Genomic DNA, 18,741 nt, shown 5'->3' on the forward strand with positions numbered 1-18,741 from the left:
TTGCTTACCGCGCTGGACTGAAATCTCACTCAAAATAGTGAATTTAAAAAACAAACAAAAAAACATGGAATATGTTAAGGTCTTGTTTGGAAATACTAAATAAAATCTGTTTCTTAATAATTAATACAAGAATAGGTTAATAGAGCAAACATGCCATTCTAAAATGTTGTTCAACTTATATGTGCTGGTAACAGTTGAGTTTCTATTCTGCCTTACAGTTTAACAAATATACACTACCATTCAAAAGTTTGGGGTCACCCAGACAATTTCATGTTTTGCATGAAAAATCACACTTTTATTCATGTGCTAACATAATTGCACAAGGGTTTTCTAATCATCAATTAGCCTTTCAACACCATTAGCTAACACAATGTAGCATTAGAACACAGGAGTGATGGTTGCTGGAAATGTTCCTCTGTACCTCTATGGAGATATTCCATTAAAAATCAGATAAAGTAGTCATTTACCACATTAACAATGTCTAGACTGTATTTCTGACTAATTTAATGTTATCTTCATTGTAAAAAACTGCTTTTCTTTTAAAAATAAAGACATTTCTAAGTGACCCCCAACTTTTGAACGGTAGCGTACATTCATTCGAGCCACATCACCGATAAACATTTTTCTTGTGTTCATTATGAAACATCAGTCCAACCCTGAAAAGTATGGAATCACTTTATTAAATTCAGTATAGTAACTATGACAGGACAGCATTGAGACTATATCGTCCAGACAAACAGTAGTATGGTCATCGATGGATTCAGTAACAGGAGGAATGACGGATGGCAGCCACACACCTTCACATGTTCTCCACAGATCACTTGTCTATGCAACACAAAATACATCAACACCTTTATTTCCACTACAGTTCATGAATGATTATGATGAGTGATATAAAGTACAAGTAAGAAGGAAATTTCATAATGTCACATGTCTGGTTTCTCATTAAGTTACCATCAACATACTCCAACCAATTGATAAATATTAGATATTTAGTGCGTCAATGTCGAAGAAGCTGTAAAAATGAGCTGTTATATCTGATACCTGTAAGGCTTTCTCATGTTTTTCTTGGCTCATTCACATCCGAAAACCCAGAAAAGATCAAGTTGCAGAAGAACACACATTTTACACATTTTCAGGGAGACAAAGACCAGCATGTTACAGGAATAAAACAATCCTTTTCCCCTCTTTTATTAAATATTATCAATCTCCGATCAGATTATTCTGCCTTCAAGTGTCACAACTCTCCGTAGAGTTTCCACAAAGCTTTTTAACAGCCAAATGTGTAAAATATGACCCATGACTGTGGTAACAGCAATGTCCCCCACATCAAGCTTTTGTGGTTGCATTGAATGCTGGTTTATTGAGGCCACTAGCTCTCTTTGAACGTCCTCTGTTCAGTCGATTAGTCCATGTGATTGTTCAAAGTTGGGGCAAAACAGCGAGTCTAAAGAGAAACTCTTTGATTATGAGACTCGCACTGAAACATTTTCACGTTGACGTTTTCATCCTAATTCATTGTATGTGGGTTTGATGTCACATTATTTACATTTGGCCAGATCTTCAACATGTAACAAAACAGTCACATTAAAGTCATGTTTTAGGTAGAACACATATTACTTTGTCAGGAGCTAACAACGGAAAAGACTTTTTGACACAAGTTTGCCCTGAGATGACACATCTACGATCCATAATCACGAGAAAAAAAAGGGGGAATATTTTAGGTTGTAGAAGTCGGAAACACACACTATAATATTACATTATTGGGTGCAATTTGCTGGTGTTCCATTTGAAGCTCTTTTGTTTTCGTTCTTTTGTGCTGGATTTGCAGTGTTGCTGTACAAGGAGCACCATGTGCCTGTTTGCTACAGACCAACTCAAAGAGGATCAGGTAGTTATAGTTTTGGGGGATTTAACACAGAACAGCCATACACAAGTGCAAAGTTAGAAGCAAGGAGTGCACCATGTAGCGTAATTTGCTGAATGACACGACTGATTTTAAGGCCGTTGTTATCTTTGGAAGTTAAAGCTGCTACGTGTAGATTCAAATTGATCTTGACAGAATGAAGCACTATGGTCCTTGCTTGATGTCTCCAGTTTCTGGAAAGCATCAGTCAAGACAGGAAGAGAGCGGCAGCACTTTGGATGAAGCAACTCAAATTTCAGAGGGCGGAAGCGTCAAAAATACACCACTCCCAACAGCTGCATCCGTGTCTATAACACGTCAGACAAGCTTTCGACAGAGGTCTGACAAAATAAAAAGAAGTGACGACAGACTGGAAAAGACCAAAGCGAACTGAAGTTTTCATCCAACAAACATGTTTACCCACATTTCTCAGCACAGGTTTTAATCTGCTCATCCTGTGAGTTTCTGGATTAGTGGTTGAAGAACAATAACAGATTTGTCACATTTGGTTAGCCAAGCATTAAGTCATCTATGTAGTAATGTAGTACACCTTCAGTGAAGGATTTACGAGGTTGCTTTAGTCGTTTAGTCTGACATTCGACACGTAGCAGCTTTAAAAACCAAGTGCATGTCAAGCAGTTGAAATCATTTGGATATTCTCATTCCCATCTGAACAGCAAGCCACAGGTCTAAGACCTGCAGGTTTACAAAGGCACTAATTGTGTAGACATCCAATAAAAATCATATAGGGTCAAAATTTGTGTTGCGTTTTGAACTGTATCAATTATCTTGTTTGATCGAATGTGCTTCAAGATCAAGTTGCAGTGATAAAACAGCTGGACTTAGCAGACCCTAAATGAGTAATATGACTTGAAAAATGAGCAGAATTTGAATCCAGGTTTAACGTACAGACACAATGTTAAGTTTCATTAACTGTGGATCCACAACAAATAACAGGGAGCAAATTTTCAGTCCAAAACCAATGCTGAGGCCTCTTATTAGTGTTCTTCTTCTAGTTAGGAATGTGTAGTGGCATTATGGAAATGAACAGGCAAAGTGTTAACATTAACAGTGAGAAATAAGAGGCAGAAAACCTATAAGAGGCAGAAAACCTTATACAGTTATTCCCAACTCAGATCAGAAGAAATGGACAAACAACAGTGAGATATAATCAAACTAGTAACAGAATAGTTGACATTTTGGGCACATTTTTCTGCAAGTCTGACAAAAAAAACTAAAAAAAACCTCATAAAACTAGACTCTTACTTTTTGTATGGCTCAAACAAAGATGATCGGTTCATCTTTAGAGGAGATGTAGGTGGATTTTGTTACTGGCAGACTGTGCGAGGTGAGTTGTTTCGGCTATTTTCAGCATATTTTCCAAAATGTTGAACAGTTCCTTTAACAGTCAGAAGGTAATTATGCCCCTTGATTTTGACAAAGGTGCTTGTGAGACTAAAACTTGACAAAGTAGTCTGATTACAATGGAGGGAAAGGAGTAATACTTGGTATTTAATTTTATGTCAAACTGCTAAGCTCCTTGAAAGTCTTGCGTGAATTTAGCTGCTGTGGCCACACATTTGACTTTTACACATTGCACATGTAGAAAACAAAAAGTGAATATTTTTACACTTTCCTCAGTCGGTGACAACAATTTCACAACACCTATGTAATCAGAAATCAAACATTTTCTGTCAATCAACTGAAAAAAATGGCGTTTCTTTGAGTGAGGCAGTTCTTATTTTAAAAATAAGGAACTTCTTGCAGGACAGATAACATGTTGAGAGTAACTGTCCTCCATTCATCAGCTGCAAAATAACTGCAATAGACATTCTTTAAGATATCATAATGTAACCATTCAGGAGCAGTTTGTTGGGACACTGTCTACTTCAGCACCTTTAACCAAATACAATGTTGAGTGCTGCACTTTCTTTGGTTTGTGATCAAATAGTGGACCAATGGACACAAAGATGACATCAAATCATCCATACAGACACAATATGAACATGTTTCGGGAAAAGCTATTCTCAAAGTGATGCTGGGTAAAGAAATTTTGTACTTCTGTGTACTGAGCTGTGATGCTACTGGTTCCGCTGAGAGCTTCACTGCAGTGTTTAAGGAAGACAGAGGAGACCATTCTAATGTGTAGTAGCAGTATGAAGATATGCACATGAAAGTGTCATCGCCTGCTGAGGAGCAAACACACCTAAAAGTCTGAAATAAGGCTGCTTTTGTATTTAGATCCGACAAAAACAGCATTAATTCAGTGCACTGTACGGTGTTTGTTTCTATCTTATTCACTAGCGTACAATGAAGGCAAGTTTTCCTCTTTTACAATCTTGCTAGTGACCAGTATTGTCTTGTAACGGAAGCTTCCCATCTGCTACAGTTTTACGATGAAGCTAAGATAGTTGAACGGCTCCTGGAGGGTATATAAATATGTAGAAACACTGGTATAAGACGCATTACATCCCTCTGAGACGTCTTCACTGATCTCATGGCCTCAGCCAGTAACTCCAGGCATATAGTATAGATCTAGATACACTGCAAAGACGAGATCAGTTCAGATCTTGATGCAGGATACATATAAATATAAAGTACCCTGTATTCACTTGATAGTTGCTATTAGGTTTAGAGCTACAGCTGTTTATTTACACTGCTAGCAATCCTTGAAGGCCACAGTGACCAGAGAAGCTAACCTGTTTCTGGTTCAGAAATTATTTTGAACAAACTACTTGTTTATAACTTATCGCCTTCAAAACACAATCAGATTTATGCATGTAAACATCCCATAAATGTGATAAATAACCCAACATTCCAAACAGCAAGTGCAAATTATGAGTTGATCACAGCAATTCTTGGCAATGTCTATTTGATAAAGTCTTGTAATTTTGAAAGCTGGTTATGTGGAAAGTGGCAGAATAAGTCATTATAGCTTGTTCTTTTCTGATTACTTTGTTAAAGGATAATTACTATTTATTAGCACTTGAATGTGTGTTCTCTGTCATTTCTATTGATTATGACAACACTGCCCTCAACAAAGTAATAAGTGAGATCTGTGAGCCAGATCTGTTCCCAGAGCTCTGCACTTACACTTGATGAGTACAGTGTTATTATTATCAACAGGAACATGGCTACCATAACTACGAAAGCAACATCCAAGTGAGAATAAACTGACATATACTTTAACGACTCAGCTAATGTGTCATAATTACAGGTAGGCTAAATGCATAATCCAGATTCAGGCAGCTGTGCACACCACAAAGTCAGAAAACAGTGACACACCAAAGTTGCGTGTAATGTGTTGAAGCAGTAGCAGCTTTGGAGGTTTGGGGAAGCACACTATCTACAGCCAAGCACACCGGGCTAGGAGACTTTTCACCCATGCGAAAACTGTTTCCAGCATTTTGAACATTTCACATTTTCAGAGCAGATATCAGCTCCGTCTAAAGGCAGGAAGGTGTAGACCTTATACCCAACATCCACCCCCTGCTGTCAAGCATTTTTACATCGGTATGAGGACTGCACCTCTTTCTTCTTTCTTGAGGTCTGACAACTTTCATTCAGACCTTCTGGATTTACATAAATGACTGATTTCACTACTTAAATGTAACACCAACACTGTCTCCATCAACATGTCCACAAAGTCTATCATCTTGTTGCACCAACACTGACTGTTCAGAAATCCCTCAGCGGGATTCCTAACATGTAAATGCTGTACCCTTGTCTCTGGGTAGTGGTGCAGTACAAAAACCTCCATAGAGAGTAACAGGAAAGCAAATATTTTGTTATTTATATTATATAATAAATAATAAAACTTTGTTCATATATTTTTGTATATGTTAAAGAAAAAAAAGTTCTGCCAAAAAGAGTGACTGGCTAGTTAAACCAAATGATACAGAAGCAGCAGCAGAGTGTTTTATAAAAAGAAGTATACATATTGCCTAATTGTGAGTATATAGAGTCTTTGAATACAATTCAGCTCAACTCCTGAGTGCTTCACTGGATGTTAGCGAGCCACTTGTCAAAACATCCAGCCACTCAGCTCCGCAGTTTGATGAAAATCCTGGTCACGCTGCAAAAACCCCCCCAAAAAATTCTGCAGCACAAGCAGGTAAATGTTTCACCTGAGGAGGAGATGAAGTTAAGCTGGAACTTCTGTAGTCTCTTATAAAAACCAGACAGCACAGGCTGCTATCTCTAACCAGCCACTCCCTTCTCGGAGGCCAAAAGTTTTCTAAAGCCACTCTGCTTTCCCACCAGCTTATTCCAGTCTGTTGTCCCCAGAACATGTATCCATCTGCAGGAAAATGCTGAGAATGAGGCCTCAGATAGTGACGTGAAAAGAGTCCCAGCTGTCGTCTTTGCCGCTGCTGCTCCCGTTCTTGGCTGACGCCATTGTTGCCGTCCCGTCTCCAACTTCTCCATCCGGCTGTTCTCCAGTGGGAGTGGCACCAGGCTCCGGGTAATACTCGTCATCCTCATCAAAGTAGCCATTCTCCATCATGCTGAGGCTGGAGGCAGCGCTCAGGTCCTGGCAGCTCCCCTTGTACTCCTGGATGGACTCGTGGAGCGACCACAGCTGGCACAGCAGGGACATATCCTGCTGACGTAGACCCACCTGGAGAAAAATCAAGATCCTGATTAACACAGGAGGAATTTTCCACACGACTCAAAAAGTAAACAAGGAAACAGACCCAGATACCTTGAAAATCTACTGACCTGCAGCCTATATTCAGTCTTTGCACTGTCAGAAAACAGCAGGACTATTAATTACAGCTTTTTAAAACCAATACAGACATCTTTACATAGTTTACTTTGTCAGACTAACAATCCAAAACCCAAAGAAGTTTTGATTACTTCCCACAGAACTAAAATACATTAAGGTGCTGTTCGGCCTTTTTGCCCAATAAATTACTCAATCATTTTTGATACAACTGCCATTTTATTCTTGCTAAATCAAAAATCAACTAACTGATTGCTTGCTTCAGCTTTGAAAAACACCAACTGGATAAACTACAGTAATAACCTGACATTAGTGTGAAAATGACATGTCTATGAATCATTTAGTGGACCAGTAGTGAGAAAATCATTTAAAAAACTAATAATCAATTAGTCACTGAAGAAACAATCATTGACAAATTCACTCAAACACATTCAAAAACATTTCTGATGCTTAGTACAAAAAGAAAACTCTCACATTTAGAATTTTTAATGATTAACCCACATCTTATTTGTAATATGTGGATTGTGGCTGACAGTCAGGCTTCACATGTGCACAGCAAAATGAGATGGATAATACAGTTGCTAAAAAGTTGTACAGCTGCACAATTAACGGAATATTATTGACAAGCATGACCGAATATCACTTGGTTTCAGATTGGGTAAATCTGCCCTTACAACACCTTATTTCACTCTTTTCAAAGTGATTCTTGCACCTGTCTGAGCTGCAGCGCTGCAGTAACTAAGTAGAGACTAGAGGCTTCTCTGTGCACAGCTGCCTTGCTAGCTTCTACTGCAGCTGCATGTGAGGTGTTTAGGGAACATCGGTAAATCATAGAGTCTATCAATAAATAGATGTTTGGAAAGTGGAGTGCGTGGCAGGTATAATTTCACTCACATTTGGCCCCGTGGAGGTGCACTGAATTCAGGGGATGATTATTTTAAGTCATATTTTGATGCAGATTTGTACTTTACAAAGAATGCTGTTAAAGTCAAAGTAGTGCTATGTGAAAGTACAATAAAAAAAACTGTAAAAATCAGTGATTAGATGTGATAAATAGGTTTATCATTGATGAAAAAACAACAGCTGTATGGAAATATTTCAGCTGCGAAAAGAATTGCAGTAAAAATTAAACCTGCTTTGTTGCTCCCCTCTTTGACATTGTGACTTTACTCTGTCAAGGCCACCATCGTGGGGTGAAAAGGGCATTTCTGCTGCATACCACCCAGCTGACAGAGCAGTTTGAACTCGCTGCATTGTTTTTCTGTGCATGCAAATCACGGTCGGTTCTAAGAGAGACCAAACACAGCGATCTTCAAACTAGGGAGTGGCTTACACGCTTTGAGATATAGGACACTAAATACTTATTTAACAATGTGAACTACAAAGTCGTAGTAATACATTAACAGCAGCAAAGCAATAAGCCTGGCTGCGGGGAGATGGAAGCACGTGAAGCAGGAATAGGATTTAGCAAAGCCTGTAACAAGAATCCACATGACAAATGGATAGAGTTTCAACAACAGTTTGACCTTTTTAACCTGAATGACTGTATATTAGGAAACAGGCTTTTGTTCTATATCGACCAAGAGCTGTTTGAAAGTCTACCTCGATCATGAAATCTGGTCTGACTCTGGTATGAAAATCCCTGCTGCTGGCAAGGGAGTGTGTACTAAGTGTTTCACTCTGATTACATCTCAGTGAATGTAATAAACAGGTATTAGTTCACTAGAGGATTGTGTGCTAGTTCCTGTGTGACGAGGAAAAAAAAAAAACTTTTTTACTGAAGCTTAAATGTATTAAATGGAGATTAGAGTGAAAATCAGCACAGGCCTAATGGCTTAATTTGTCTCATCCAATACAAAGCTGTTCCTGATCCTTTTTCTATGGTGTTCTTAGCACCAGACTCCGTTTAAAAAATTACTTTTATCTTTCAGTGCCTGCAAGTCACTTTACATAATGTAAAATGATCCATGCACAGTAAGAGGCATTTTCAGAAAATCGGCAAACAAAAAATGCGCATATTTAGGGGTTTTCTTCATTCTCTTTTGAAAACCTAAGTATGCCGTCTTCTCCAAAAAACGTGATCCATATCTAAAAGTTGATATTTTATTAATGCAGTGCAGTGCATGGTAAACTGCATACACGCCGAATCCACCAAGAGACTCTATTGATTGCAAACAGCCTCAGTTTGTGCGCTAACAGGCGCTTGAGTTTGTCCAAAAGCCAAACCATTTTAAACTGGAGAGTTTCTTTATGGAATTTGGCTGCATGTGAACGTACAGCTCTCGGGGATTAAACGGCTCTCGACCAAACCAGCGGTGAAAAACGGAGCATTTTGAGCGACAAATGAACTGAACCCTCCCTGAAATGTTACCATTTCTTTCCGCAGCAGAGCCAGAGCAGCGTCCAGGTTGGCCGGCTTGTTGGCCAGCAGATTATCGGCGTTGTTCCTGCCTCGGCTCAGGTCGTCCTGGATCATGGTTTTCTTCAAGTACATCCTCTCCATGTCTCTCCAGGAGCCGCCGCTTGAGTTCAGCAGCCCGCTCAGGCTCTTCGGCAGCGGGGGAAGACCCTCGATGCAGGCCATTCCTCCCAGCGTGCCGTTCGTGGACTTACCATTCATGGTCCTGTGTGTTGCTGAGCGAAAAAAGGAGAGTACTGACCCTGTTGTTGACTGTTTGCTTCTAAAAACGCTACTAACGCTGTAAACATGCAACCGTCCACCGCACCAAACAAGCCGAGCAACAGCCGTGGTTTTCTCTGCCCTGGGCGGCAGCGACGCCACGTGAAGTTAGCGGATGTGAAGGCTGTGGACTTCTGGTGTGCATACCAAAATAAAAGCACCTCTCTGTTCAGCAGGCTAGGTTTTTCTACTAGGGGCTCGGTGGTTAGCACTTTCGCCCTGCAGGTAGAAGATCCCTGGTTCACGTCCCGGCCTTCCTGGAATCCTTTTGCATGGAGTTTGCATGTTCTCCCTGTGCATGCATGGGTTTTCTCTGGGTACTCCGGCTTCCTCCCACAGTCCAAAAACATGCTGAGGTTAATTGGTAATTCTAAATTGTCCATAGGTGTGAATGTGAATGTGATTGTCTGTAAATGTAGTTCTGTGATAGACCTGTCCTGGGTGTCCCCTGCCTTTGCTCAGCTGCCAGCTGGGACAGACTGCAGCCCCCTGCGACCCTAATGAGGATTAAGCGGTGTATAGACGATGGAAGGATGACTTTTTTGCTACCAGCTGCACTCATCAGCCGCAACATTAAGACCATTGACAGGTGATGTGCGTATTATTGATCATCTTACGTTACAATGCATTGTTCTACTGGGAAGCTTTGATGTTATCTTGACACCTAAACTTCCTTTCAGACCAAGCACTCCCCTTATTGTCAACAGCACGCCCTGACAGTCTGACAATGAGCCATGTCACCACACAAAAACAGCTCAGAAATGCCTAAAGTAGCATGACAAAGAGCTTCTATCAGACCTCAAAACTACCCAGATCCCCAACTGATCAAACATCCATGGGATGAGCCGAAACAAACCTGATCCATAGAGGTTTCACTCTACAACCCACAGGACCCAAAGGATTCACTACCAATGTCCCAATGCCAGAAACATCCATGGAGTTCCTGTGTCCATGACTCAATGTGTCAGAGCTATTTTGGCAGCATAAGGGGCACATATCAGGGCTGTAGTCAAGTCCACTTTTATCGAGTCCAAGACAAGTCCAAGTCTGGGCTTGTCGAGTCCAAGTCAAGTCTGAGTCCACAAATGTCTGAGTCCGAGTCCACAAGGTCCAAGTTAAAGTCCGAGTCTGAGAGATTAAGAGTAAACTCTGAGACAGAAAAAAAAAACATTTGAGACCACTTGTAATTTTTGTGATGCTAGAATCTGTTTTCAAATGCACTATAATTCATAATTATCCAAAAGAAAGTGCAGTGTAAAAACACTGTAGGATAAAATTAGAGCAATCTCATTGTTATACTTAACACTCTCCTTAGACAGCATGTAATCCTCATTCTGAATAGGGTATTGAAAATGTAGCAATAACCTTGTGCGTGCAGCTAAACAACAAAACCATTTTCAAAAACAATGCTGCTTATTAAGCTATTCTCTTAGACATCTTTTTTGAAAAACAAAAAAAGGCATATCTGCTATATAAGGACTTTATCTGGATCCACGCCAAACTACACATTCATAGAACCTAACATAACATCCTAAATGTGTCAGTTTTTATTTTTTTTAAAATCAAGATCCATGCAGTATTCACTGATAAATTAACAATGTCGAAAACGTAAAAGTCTTGCAATGTTTGCAAGAAAGTGAAAATAAATTCAGCCCTCCACTAACTTAGGTGAAATTCAGTTGAAATTGTGTAATCCTGTTAAACAAACCAACAAACATAACCTTCTTGACGGAGTTAATCGCCTTATATTTCTCAAATATAAATAAATTTGTCTGCAAAAATTTATTTTAACAGAGTAAGCTAAACAAAAGTGTCTGTCTAAATGAACATTCAACTGCACTCAGAGAATACCTCAGAATGAAAGCATGCGACTCGGACTCGAGTCCGGACTCAGACTCGAGTCCGGACTCGAGTACTACAGCTCTGGCACATACACAGTATTAAGTTCAATCACTGATTGGTGCATGAAAATAAAAGAATATTTAAAATATCATAGGTGAGTTCTGTAAACAGTTTTCCACTATGACACCCATCCCATAACATAAAACCTAAATTTGTACTGCTACTCCGAGGCCTAATAGATGGCATCCACTCAAAAAGAACTATCTATAAATCTATCTTCCTCAGTTTATTCAGAGTCAGGTCGTACTTGCATATAAACATATAATCCCTCCAGCTGGGGGTCTAGACCCAGTTGGATGTGCCTGGAAAACCTCCAAATGATGTCAGGAGGCATCCTAATCAAATGCCCGAACCACCTTTATATACACCTAAATATAGTGGAGTCACTTGTCTGAATGAGCTATGAGCTCCCTCCAGATGTTAAAGATCTCCACTCTATATTTAAGCCTGAGTGTAACCATTCTACAAAAAAAACCCCAAAACAAAACAAACCCTTCATTCTGGCCATCTTTCTACCAATACCCTGAGCTCATAAACATAGATTTGGGTTGAAATGTAGATCAACTGGTAAATTGAGAGTTTTGCCTTCTGGCTTAGCTTCATATGTTTAAAAACCACTATCAAATGTGTCCCTTACATACACAACATGCCAAAACTCAGCTTTTATTTTGAAATGAGCTGGTGGCAATGTTATGTCTGATTTTCTTGTAACTTGTCAAAGCACATTGGATTCAAGATAAGTACTAAAACCAGCTTCCTGTCCTTTTAACACAGTGGCTGCTGGGCGTCTCCCTGCAAACACTTAGATGCAGCAAACATGTAGGAAAACTCATTAAAAAAGAAATAAAATAAAAATCAAACAATCACGTTTAATCGGGTATTATTTCTTATTCTGTGTTTAATCGTCAGAATTAATCTGATAAAAAGAAAATCATATTCATATTGGACAAGAGAAACATCTCTGTCAAATGTTTCAAAGGCGAATTTAGATACATAAATCCATTTTGAAAAAAAAGACTCATATTTAAAACATTGATCAGTTGATACACACTCTTGAGAAGAAAAAAGACTTTCAGTCTCAGTAAAAATGACTTTTTCACACTTCAAAGTAAACCTTAAATGAAAAAAATTTAAAAACTAAATGTTGCTATTGTCTTGCTTATTGCCTATTGACATGGACAGTCAATAATTTTTAACATGAAACTTTAATATCTGTCTTGTGGTTAAAGGAGGATTATACTGGATGAAACTAATTGCTAGATTTTCCCCAGAAGGCAGACGAGTGTAGATAGGGGTTCGGGGTCATGACAGGAGTGTGTGTGAAAGACAATAGTGTGAGTGTAAAGGACAGATGGTGGGCCTCACTTCCACCCCCCAGCCTGCAGTGCCGTCACAACAATAACACAACAAGAAGCCCAAAAGCAACACACAAAAGCATCACACACTTTCCTTAGAAAGAGACGAGCATGTGCTGAGCCACACACACACTCATGCAGATGGATGACGCCTGCAGCCTGGTGCTCCTAATCGATGACATTAATTAAGTATGACTCATTTCCTGACACTTATGTTCATCATGTGCTTCCTATAATCACCATTAAAACATGAAAAACACTAAATGACAGCCAGGTGGATCTCAGTCAAGCATATAAAAGATTATTTAAAATGGTTTTACCACTGTTATCATGATTATCTAGCTGCTACAACTTCTGGATGGCCCAAGGAAATTATGCTTTGATTAAATTTTATGCAGCACAAGAGGGGGGTATTCAATTAAGTTTTTTTTAGATTAAAAGTTCATTTTCTATAATAGCCAGTTTTAAAGATTGATATCTATCTTGTGTTTTTGAAAACTATTGTTTCTTATTTAGTGATGTTATCAGACTACAGCAACAGATACTATTGTTAGGTGAATTGTTTCAGTAGGCTGTAAAATGAAATATAAAGCTAGTTAGGTACGCCAACGCTTCCAAGGTTAGCTTGCTAACACCGTTTTGACACTATTAGGAAAGAGATACACAATTATAGGCATTTTCAAAAAAGTATAATATGATTAAGACAAAGTTTAGAATATGCTGTGATTGATAGAGGCATGAACTTTAAGAGTAAGATAATGATATTAAAGCACAAGAATATAACTGGGTAGAACGCTTTTTGAAAAAAAAATCTAGCTTTTTGGCTAATATTACTAACAACCAACCGCTAACGACATTAATTAACTAGCAAAGTTTGAGAATCATGAGGTGACATACAATTACAGAACCCAGTAATACAATAAAGAGGTATTGAATTTGAATTTCTGTTTTGTCCTCAATGATGATACGAGACATGAACTTGAAGATCAAGATAATACTACAGAATTTATATACAACTACAAAAAAGCTAGCCTTTCTTCGACAAATAGTTGCCCAGCTAACATTCCCCTGAAGCAAATGCTAGTAAGGTTAGCTAGCTACCACAGTTTTGAATTTAGTTTGACATTATGAAAAAAGAGCATGGATAAGACAAATAACACAAGAAATGAACTTGAAGAAGAAGATGATACTATAAATAAACATATGATTAGTTTCCTACTTTTTTTTGTAACAACCTATGTAGCTAACATGACTTAGAAGTGCTAACAAAGTGACCTAACAAAATTAGTGTTAGCCTGCTGGCTAAAATATAGTATAATGAGTTTATACATTGTACTGCAATGTACAATATAGCACATGAATTGTTACAACTGTTGGTGCACCAGCTGAAGTAGTAGTATATTCACAGAATACTTCAGGCATTAACAGGTAAATTGGCAGCTGAGTGCTAGACAAAACAAAATTACAAAATGTTAAAAACATTACAAAATAAGAATTCTCCATTTATTGCTTTATAAATGCATAATAGGATAAATAATCACTTGTCAATGTGATTTCTTAGTGCATTTCCCTCTGACTTTTCAATAACATGTTATCAGACAGCACATTATTTGCTGAATTTGCCCTCGAAAAGCATCACAGCAACCTAATCCTGCTATCAAAACAATTAGCTTTCAGCTGGCAGTTCACAGCTGCACAGTCTAAAGAGACCGATCAAAGACAATCTGTTTTGTCCAGGGGTTTTATAATCAGAGCAACCCTTCAATAAGCTTCCAGCACCACCATCATCACCATCAGCGCCTCATGAGATCAAAGGATTAAGCGTATGATGGCACCCCCTGGGAAGACATGTAACCATAGCAGGGTGCTGATAATCTGACTCACTAAAAGCACAATGAGTTTGCGTCACTCAGCAAAGTCCAGCTAATAATGGTCTAAAGATATCGGCTTATGTCTCAGCTGGAAAGTGATACATTCCTAAAAAAAAATTACAGTAAGTACATCATTTAGACACAAAACACCAACAGATACGTACTCGCATTGTTTGACCTTTACTTTGACTGTCTGAATTTCTGCTGTTCTGTGCCCTATTTTAAACAATTTGGATATCAGTTTGCATTTATATAAGATGCTATACAATATCATGCTGAAACAGTTTTGCAACTGAAGCAGTTTAAATAATCTGTTAATTGTTAGTCATTATTCAAGCAAAATGACATACATCCCAAGCTTTTTCAAAATTTGCTATTTAGTTTCTGACCTGAGGATTTCTAACGATTGAAAAGGACATAACATAAAAAACACATTTGATAATAATTATTATGGTACAGATTTGAGTTGTATTGTCTCATAAGATGTTTTCACCATGCGTGTGCTATTAATTTCAACATTTTTCATAATTAATTAGTCATTTGAAGGTTTCCACCACATGCTAAATCATGGATGAAATCACCCTCATCCACAAACGTGACCTTGTGTTATTGTATATTTTATCTTCATAGAAGACAATACGCAAAGTAGGTCAGTTAAAATAGAATTTGCATCAAGAGAGCCTTGAACTAACATAATCTGCCGACTGCTGTGTTTTGAGTTGATAATGATATTGACTATCTTCAAAACATTCGAATTCCAGTGAATGTCAACAGCCATTTTTGCGTCAATGTTCTTCAATGAATCAAAAAAGTGCATTTTAATTAGAAACTACAACATTTTTAGAAGATTTATACACTGTGGCTGCAGAAATACAGCTGAAGTATTGAAAGATTTAATTTGTAGCTGAAGTTGAAGTCAAAATACAATCACTGAAATAGGTTAAAATAGCAGTTGCAATGGTAGTGTTGAAAGTGTGAATTTTGAGGTAACAGCTGAGTGATATTGAAATAAAAATTTAAACAACAGTGTTGAATGGAGTTGAAGAATCACTTGAAGTTCAGATACTGAAAGGAGTTGAAATGTAGGTCGTAAACTGAGCTAGAGTCTGTTGAAGTTAAATTCTGAAGGAAGCTTGTGCCAGTTGAAGCCTGTAAACTGAAATATGATCGTACTTTGAGCATCAGTTGAAGTGTAAGCAGCACCAGTAGAAGCTGTTCGTGTAAGGGTTGTTCAAAAAGTTTGTGCATGATGTGAGTGGATGGCAGTAACTGTCATGAGCCTATACATCATGTGACGCCATGCTATCATCAGCAGGACTCTCTTTATCTGTGTCAAAACGACGACCCTTCATCTTGAATGTTACCGTGAGGTGAAAGAACTCACATTGAGCCAAATTTGTCAAATGCGGCAGGTGGGGAGTGATGATTGTGCTGTGTGTAATCGCCACACTGGGATTGGCCACACAGACCACCGATGCTGTCATGTTCCACTTCAGGTCATTTGCACTAAATGTTCTCCCTTAGACACCTCAGGACGTTACAGTAGAACTCTATCTGGACAGTCCAGCTCTGTGGGACTAATATCTGGTGAAGAACTATGTAAATGTGGGAAACAGTGAGCAATTTCATAGTGCTTCTGAACTGATGTATCTTGTCCAGCTTTGGAAACTGAAGCTCTTTCTATCTTGAAAACTGCTGTTTCTTCTCTGATGGTAGCCAAAGATGCACCTATTGCAGCAGGGATGATTCTCCACGTAAAGATTGCATCACCCGCTGCTGACTGACACAGAATGTGTTGTTTGCTTTGTTCTAGTTTGCTGTCCATGGAGAAATTACAAATGCACAACTTCAAGAAGTCACAAAACCTATCACAGGTCAGGCTGTTGATAAGAAGGCGTCAAACCCTGAGCAGTGTATCTATGTACTGCATGTTTCTCTCCTGCATTTCCTGTCTCTCTATACTGTTCCTATGAAAAAGGTCGCAAAATAAATCTGTCACCTCTAGAAATAATAACCCCAAAGTGTGCTTCAGTTCCTTTTAGCTGCTGCGAGAACTCACAGAGCAACATTGCATTGAACTTGGAGGTTGTCTGAGATTCATCACTGTCAGGGAGAGACAATAGGCCTGAGAGGAAGGAGGGAGGCTGGGTGTGTTGGGAGGAGGTCAGCTTCCTATAGCGTGTCAATGTACACCAGGTCAGGAAAGAGGAGTGGCCGCTGTGAACAGCTGCTGTGAGTGACACGAGTTTTCCTCCACGTAGGGGCCTTTAGAGGGGGCAAGAATGGCAGCTTCCTCCCTGAGTCAAACAGGAATGGCATCAGAATGAGTTCTGGTCATTTTTGTGGAAATGGGTGAACAGTGCTGGGCTTTATTCGCATAAAATCATGAACAAAATCAAGGTGAAAGCATGTCTATAATAAAAAAGACAGCTGAAGGAAGGTGTAATGTTCATAAAGTAGTGATCCATGTTTATGTTACATTGTCCTGATGTGGAGCCACTAGATGGGTAAAACAGCTTCTTCCTTCTGTTAATGGCAGGAAACAATGAGTGATTTCTCACTGTGGGAATGTGACCACATTGTGCTACCTTCAAATGCTCCACATAAACTGCTACTTCTAAATGTAGAAGACAGTTCTATTTTATTTACCTTATACACCCTTCTCCTTGCCTGCCTCTGCCTGGTCTTACAGGAATTCAGGCAAAAGCATTTAATGCAATCCTTTGCTGCTTCCCACCATCAGTAACCCCAGAGCACATACACTATATTGCCAAAAGTATTCGCTCACCTGCCTTGACTTGCATATGAACATAAGTGACATCCCATTCCTAATCCATAGGGTTCAATATGACCTTGGTCCTGAGAGCGACCCATTCTTTCACAAATGTTTGTAAAAGCAGTCTGCATGCCTAGGTGCTTGATTTCATACACCTGTGGCCATGGAAGTGATTGGAACCCCTGATTCTGATTATTTGGATGGGTGAGCGAATACTTTTGGCAATATAGTGTATATGATCTGTACTTCTAATACACAGTCACGTCATATTAACAGTTTTGTAGGATGAATAACATTGCCCAAAATGTGGTGCAAATGAGCCTCGCTTAATGAGGTGTTTTGCGCTTTCAAGTGTAACACTACATCACACTGGTTTCCCAAGCATCTGATAAAATCCATACTTCCTGTCTTATCATCTGTATTTTCCTCTGCGAGGGCTGACGCTAGCGCAGCCAGATGGCAATCAAAGCGGCAGCAGCAGACTGTGATAATTGAAATGTGACGGGTGTATGTTGTCAGGCTTTGTTGCTGCTGCTGGCTTTGCTCCAATCTGTCCGGCAGGGACAGGAGGGCGTAGTGCTGATCAGCAGCTGGCCTCACGCTGTCTGACCTCTGACCCTCCCCCTCCTCCCCCTCCTCCCCCTCCTCCTGCTCACCCACCAGCTCAGTTACGCCCACTATGTCTGCATCACTCCCCATGCTGAGTATGACTAAAACTTTTAGAACACTTCTAGAGCGGGCATTTTGAACCTACTCTACAAGTAGGTTTATTATATGCACATACCATCCATCCATCCATTATCTATACACCGCTTAATCCTCACTAGGGTTGCGGGGGGGGGGCTGGAGCCTATCCCAGCTGACTCGGGCGAAGGCAGGGGACACCCTGGACAGGTCGCCAGTCTGTCGCAGGGCCACATACAAAGACAAACAAGCACTCTCACATTCACACCTACAGGCAATTTAGAATAATCAATTAACCTCAGCATATTTTTGGACTGTGGGAGGAAGCCGGAGTACCCGGAGAGAACCCACGCATGCACAGGGAGAACATGCAAACTCCATGCAGAAAGATCCCAGGAAAGCCGGGACGCGAACCAGGGATCTTCTTGCTGCAAGGCGAAAGTGCTAACCACTACGCCACTGTGCAGCCCTATGCACATACCATATAATAATTTTTTACTATGCCTTAACATGAGACAGAGTAATAGAATAATCTTCACAACTGTGGAAGGAATAACCATGAAATTCACCACAGATATTCACCTAAAAAACCTCTACATCGAATTACAGCATCAGGAATTACTGCAGACTAAACATCCATCCATCCATCCATCATCTATACATAGCTCAATCCTCATTAGAGTCGTGGGGGGGCTGGAGTCTATCTCAGCTGACTTAGGGTGAAGGCAGGAGACACCCTGGGCAGGTCACCAGTCTATCACAGGGCTACACATAGAGACAAACAATCATGCTCACATTCACACTTACAATTTAGAGTTACCAATTAACCTCAGCATGTTTT

At 39.6% G+C, this 18,741-nt stretch overlaps 1 protein-coding gene across 1 annotated transcript; it reads right to left on the reverse strand.

The window, feature by feature from the left end:
* Nucleotides 1–657: 657 nt before the first annotated feature.
* On the reverse strand, nucleotides 658–9,409 carry fam89a (family with sequence similarity 89 member A). The gene is made up of 2 exons (XM_023264345.3): nucleotides 9,004–9,409; nucleotides 658–6,527 (listed from the first exon to the last, which is right to left on the reverse strand). The coding sequence occupies exons 1-2, from the start codon at nucleotides 9,250–9,252 to the stop codon at nucleotides 6,234–6,236; spliced, it is 543 nt and encodes a 180-aa protein (XP_023120113.1). The 5' UTR covers nucleotides 9,253–9,409; the 3' UTR covers nucleotides 658–6,233.
* Between the last annotated feature and the right edge of the window lie 9,332 nt (nucleotides 9,410–18,741).

The sequence above is a fragment of the Amphiprion ocellaris genome, chromosome 12 (assembly GCF_022539595.1).
Source record: "Amphiprion ocellaris isolate individual 3 ecotype Okinawa chromosome 12, ASM2253959v1, whole genome shotgun sequence".
NCBI classification, from domain to species: domain Eukaryota; kingdom Metazoa; phylum Chordata; class Actinopteri; family Pomacentridae; genus Amphiprion; species Amphiprion ocellaris.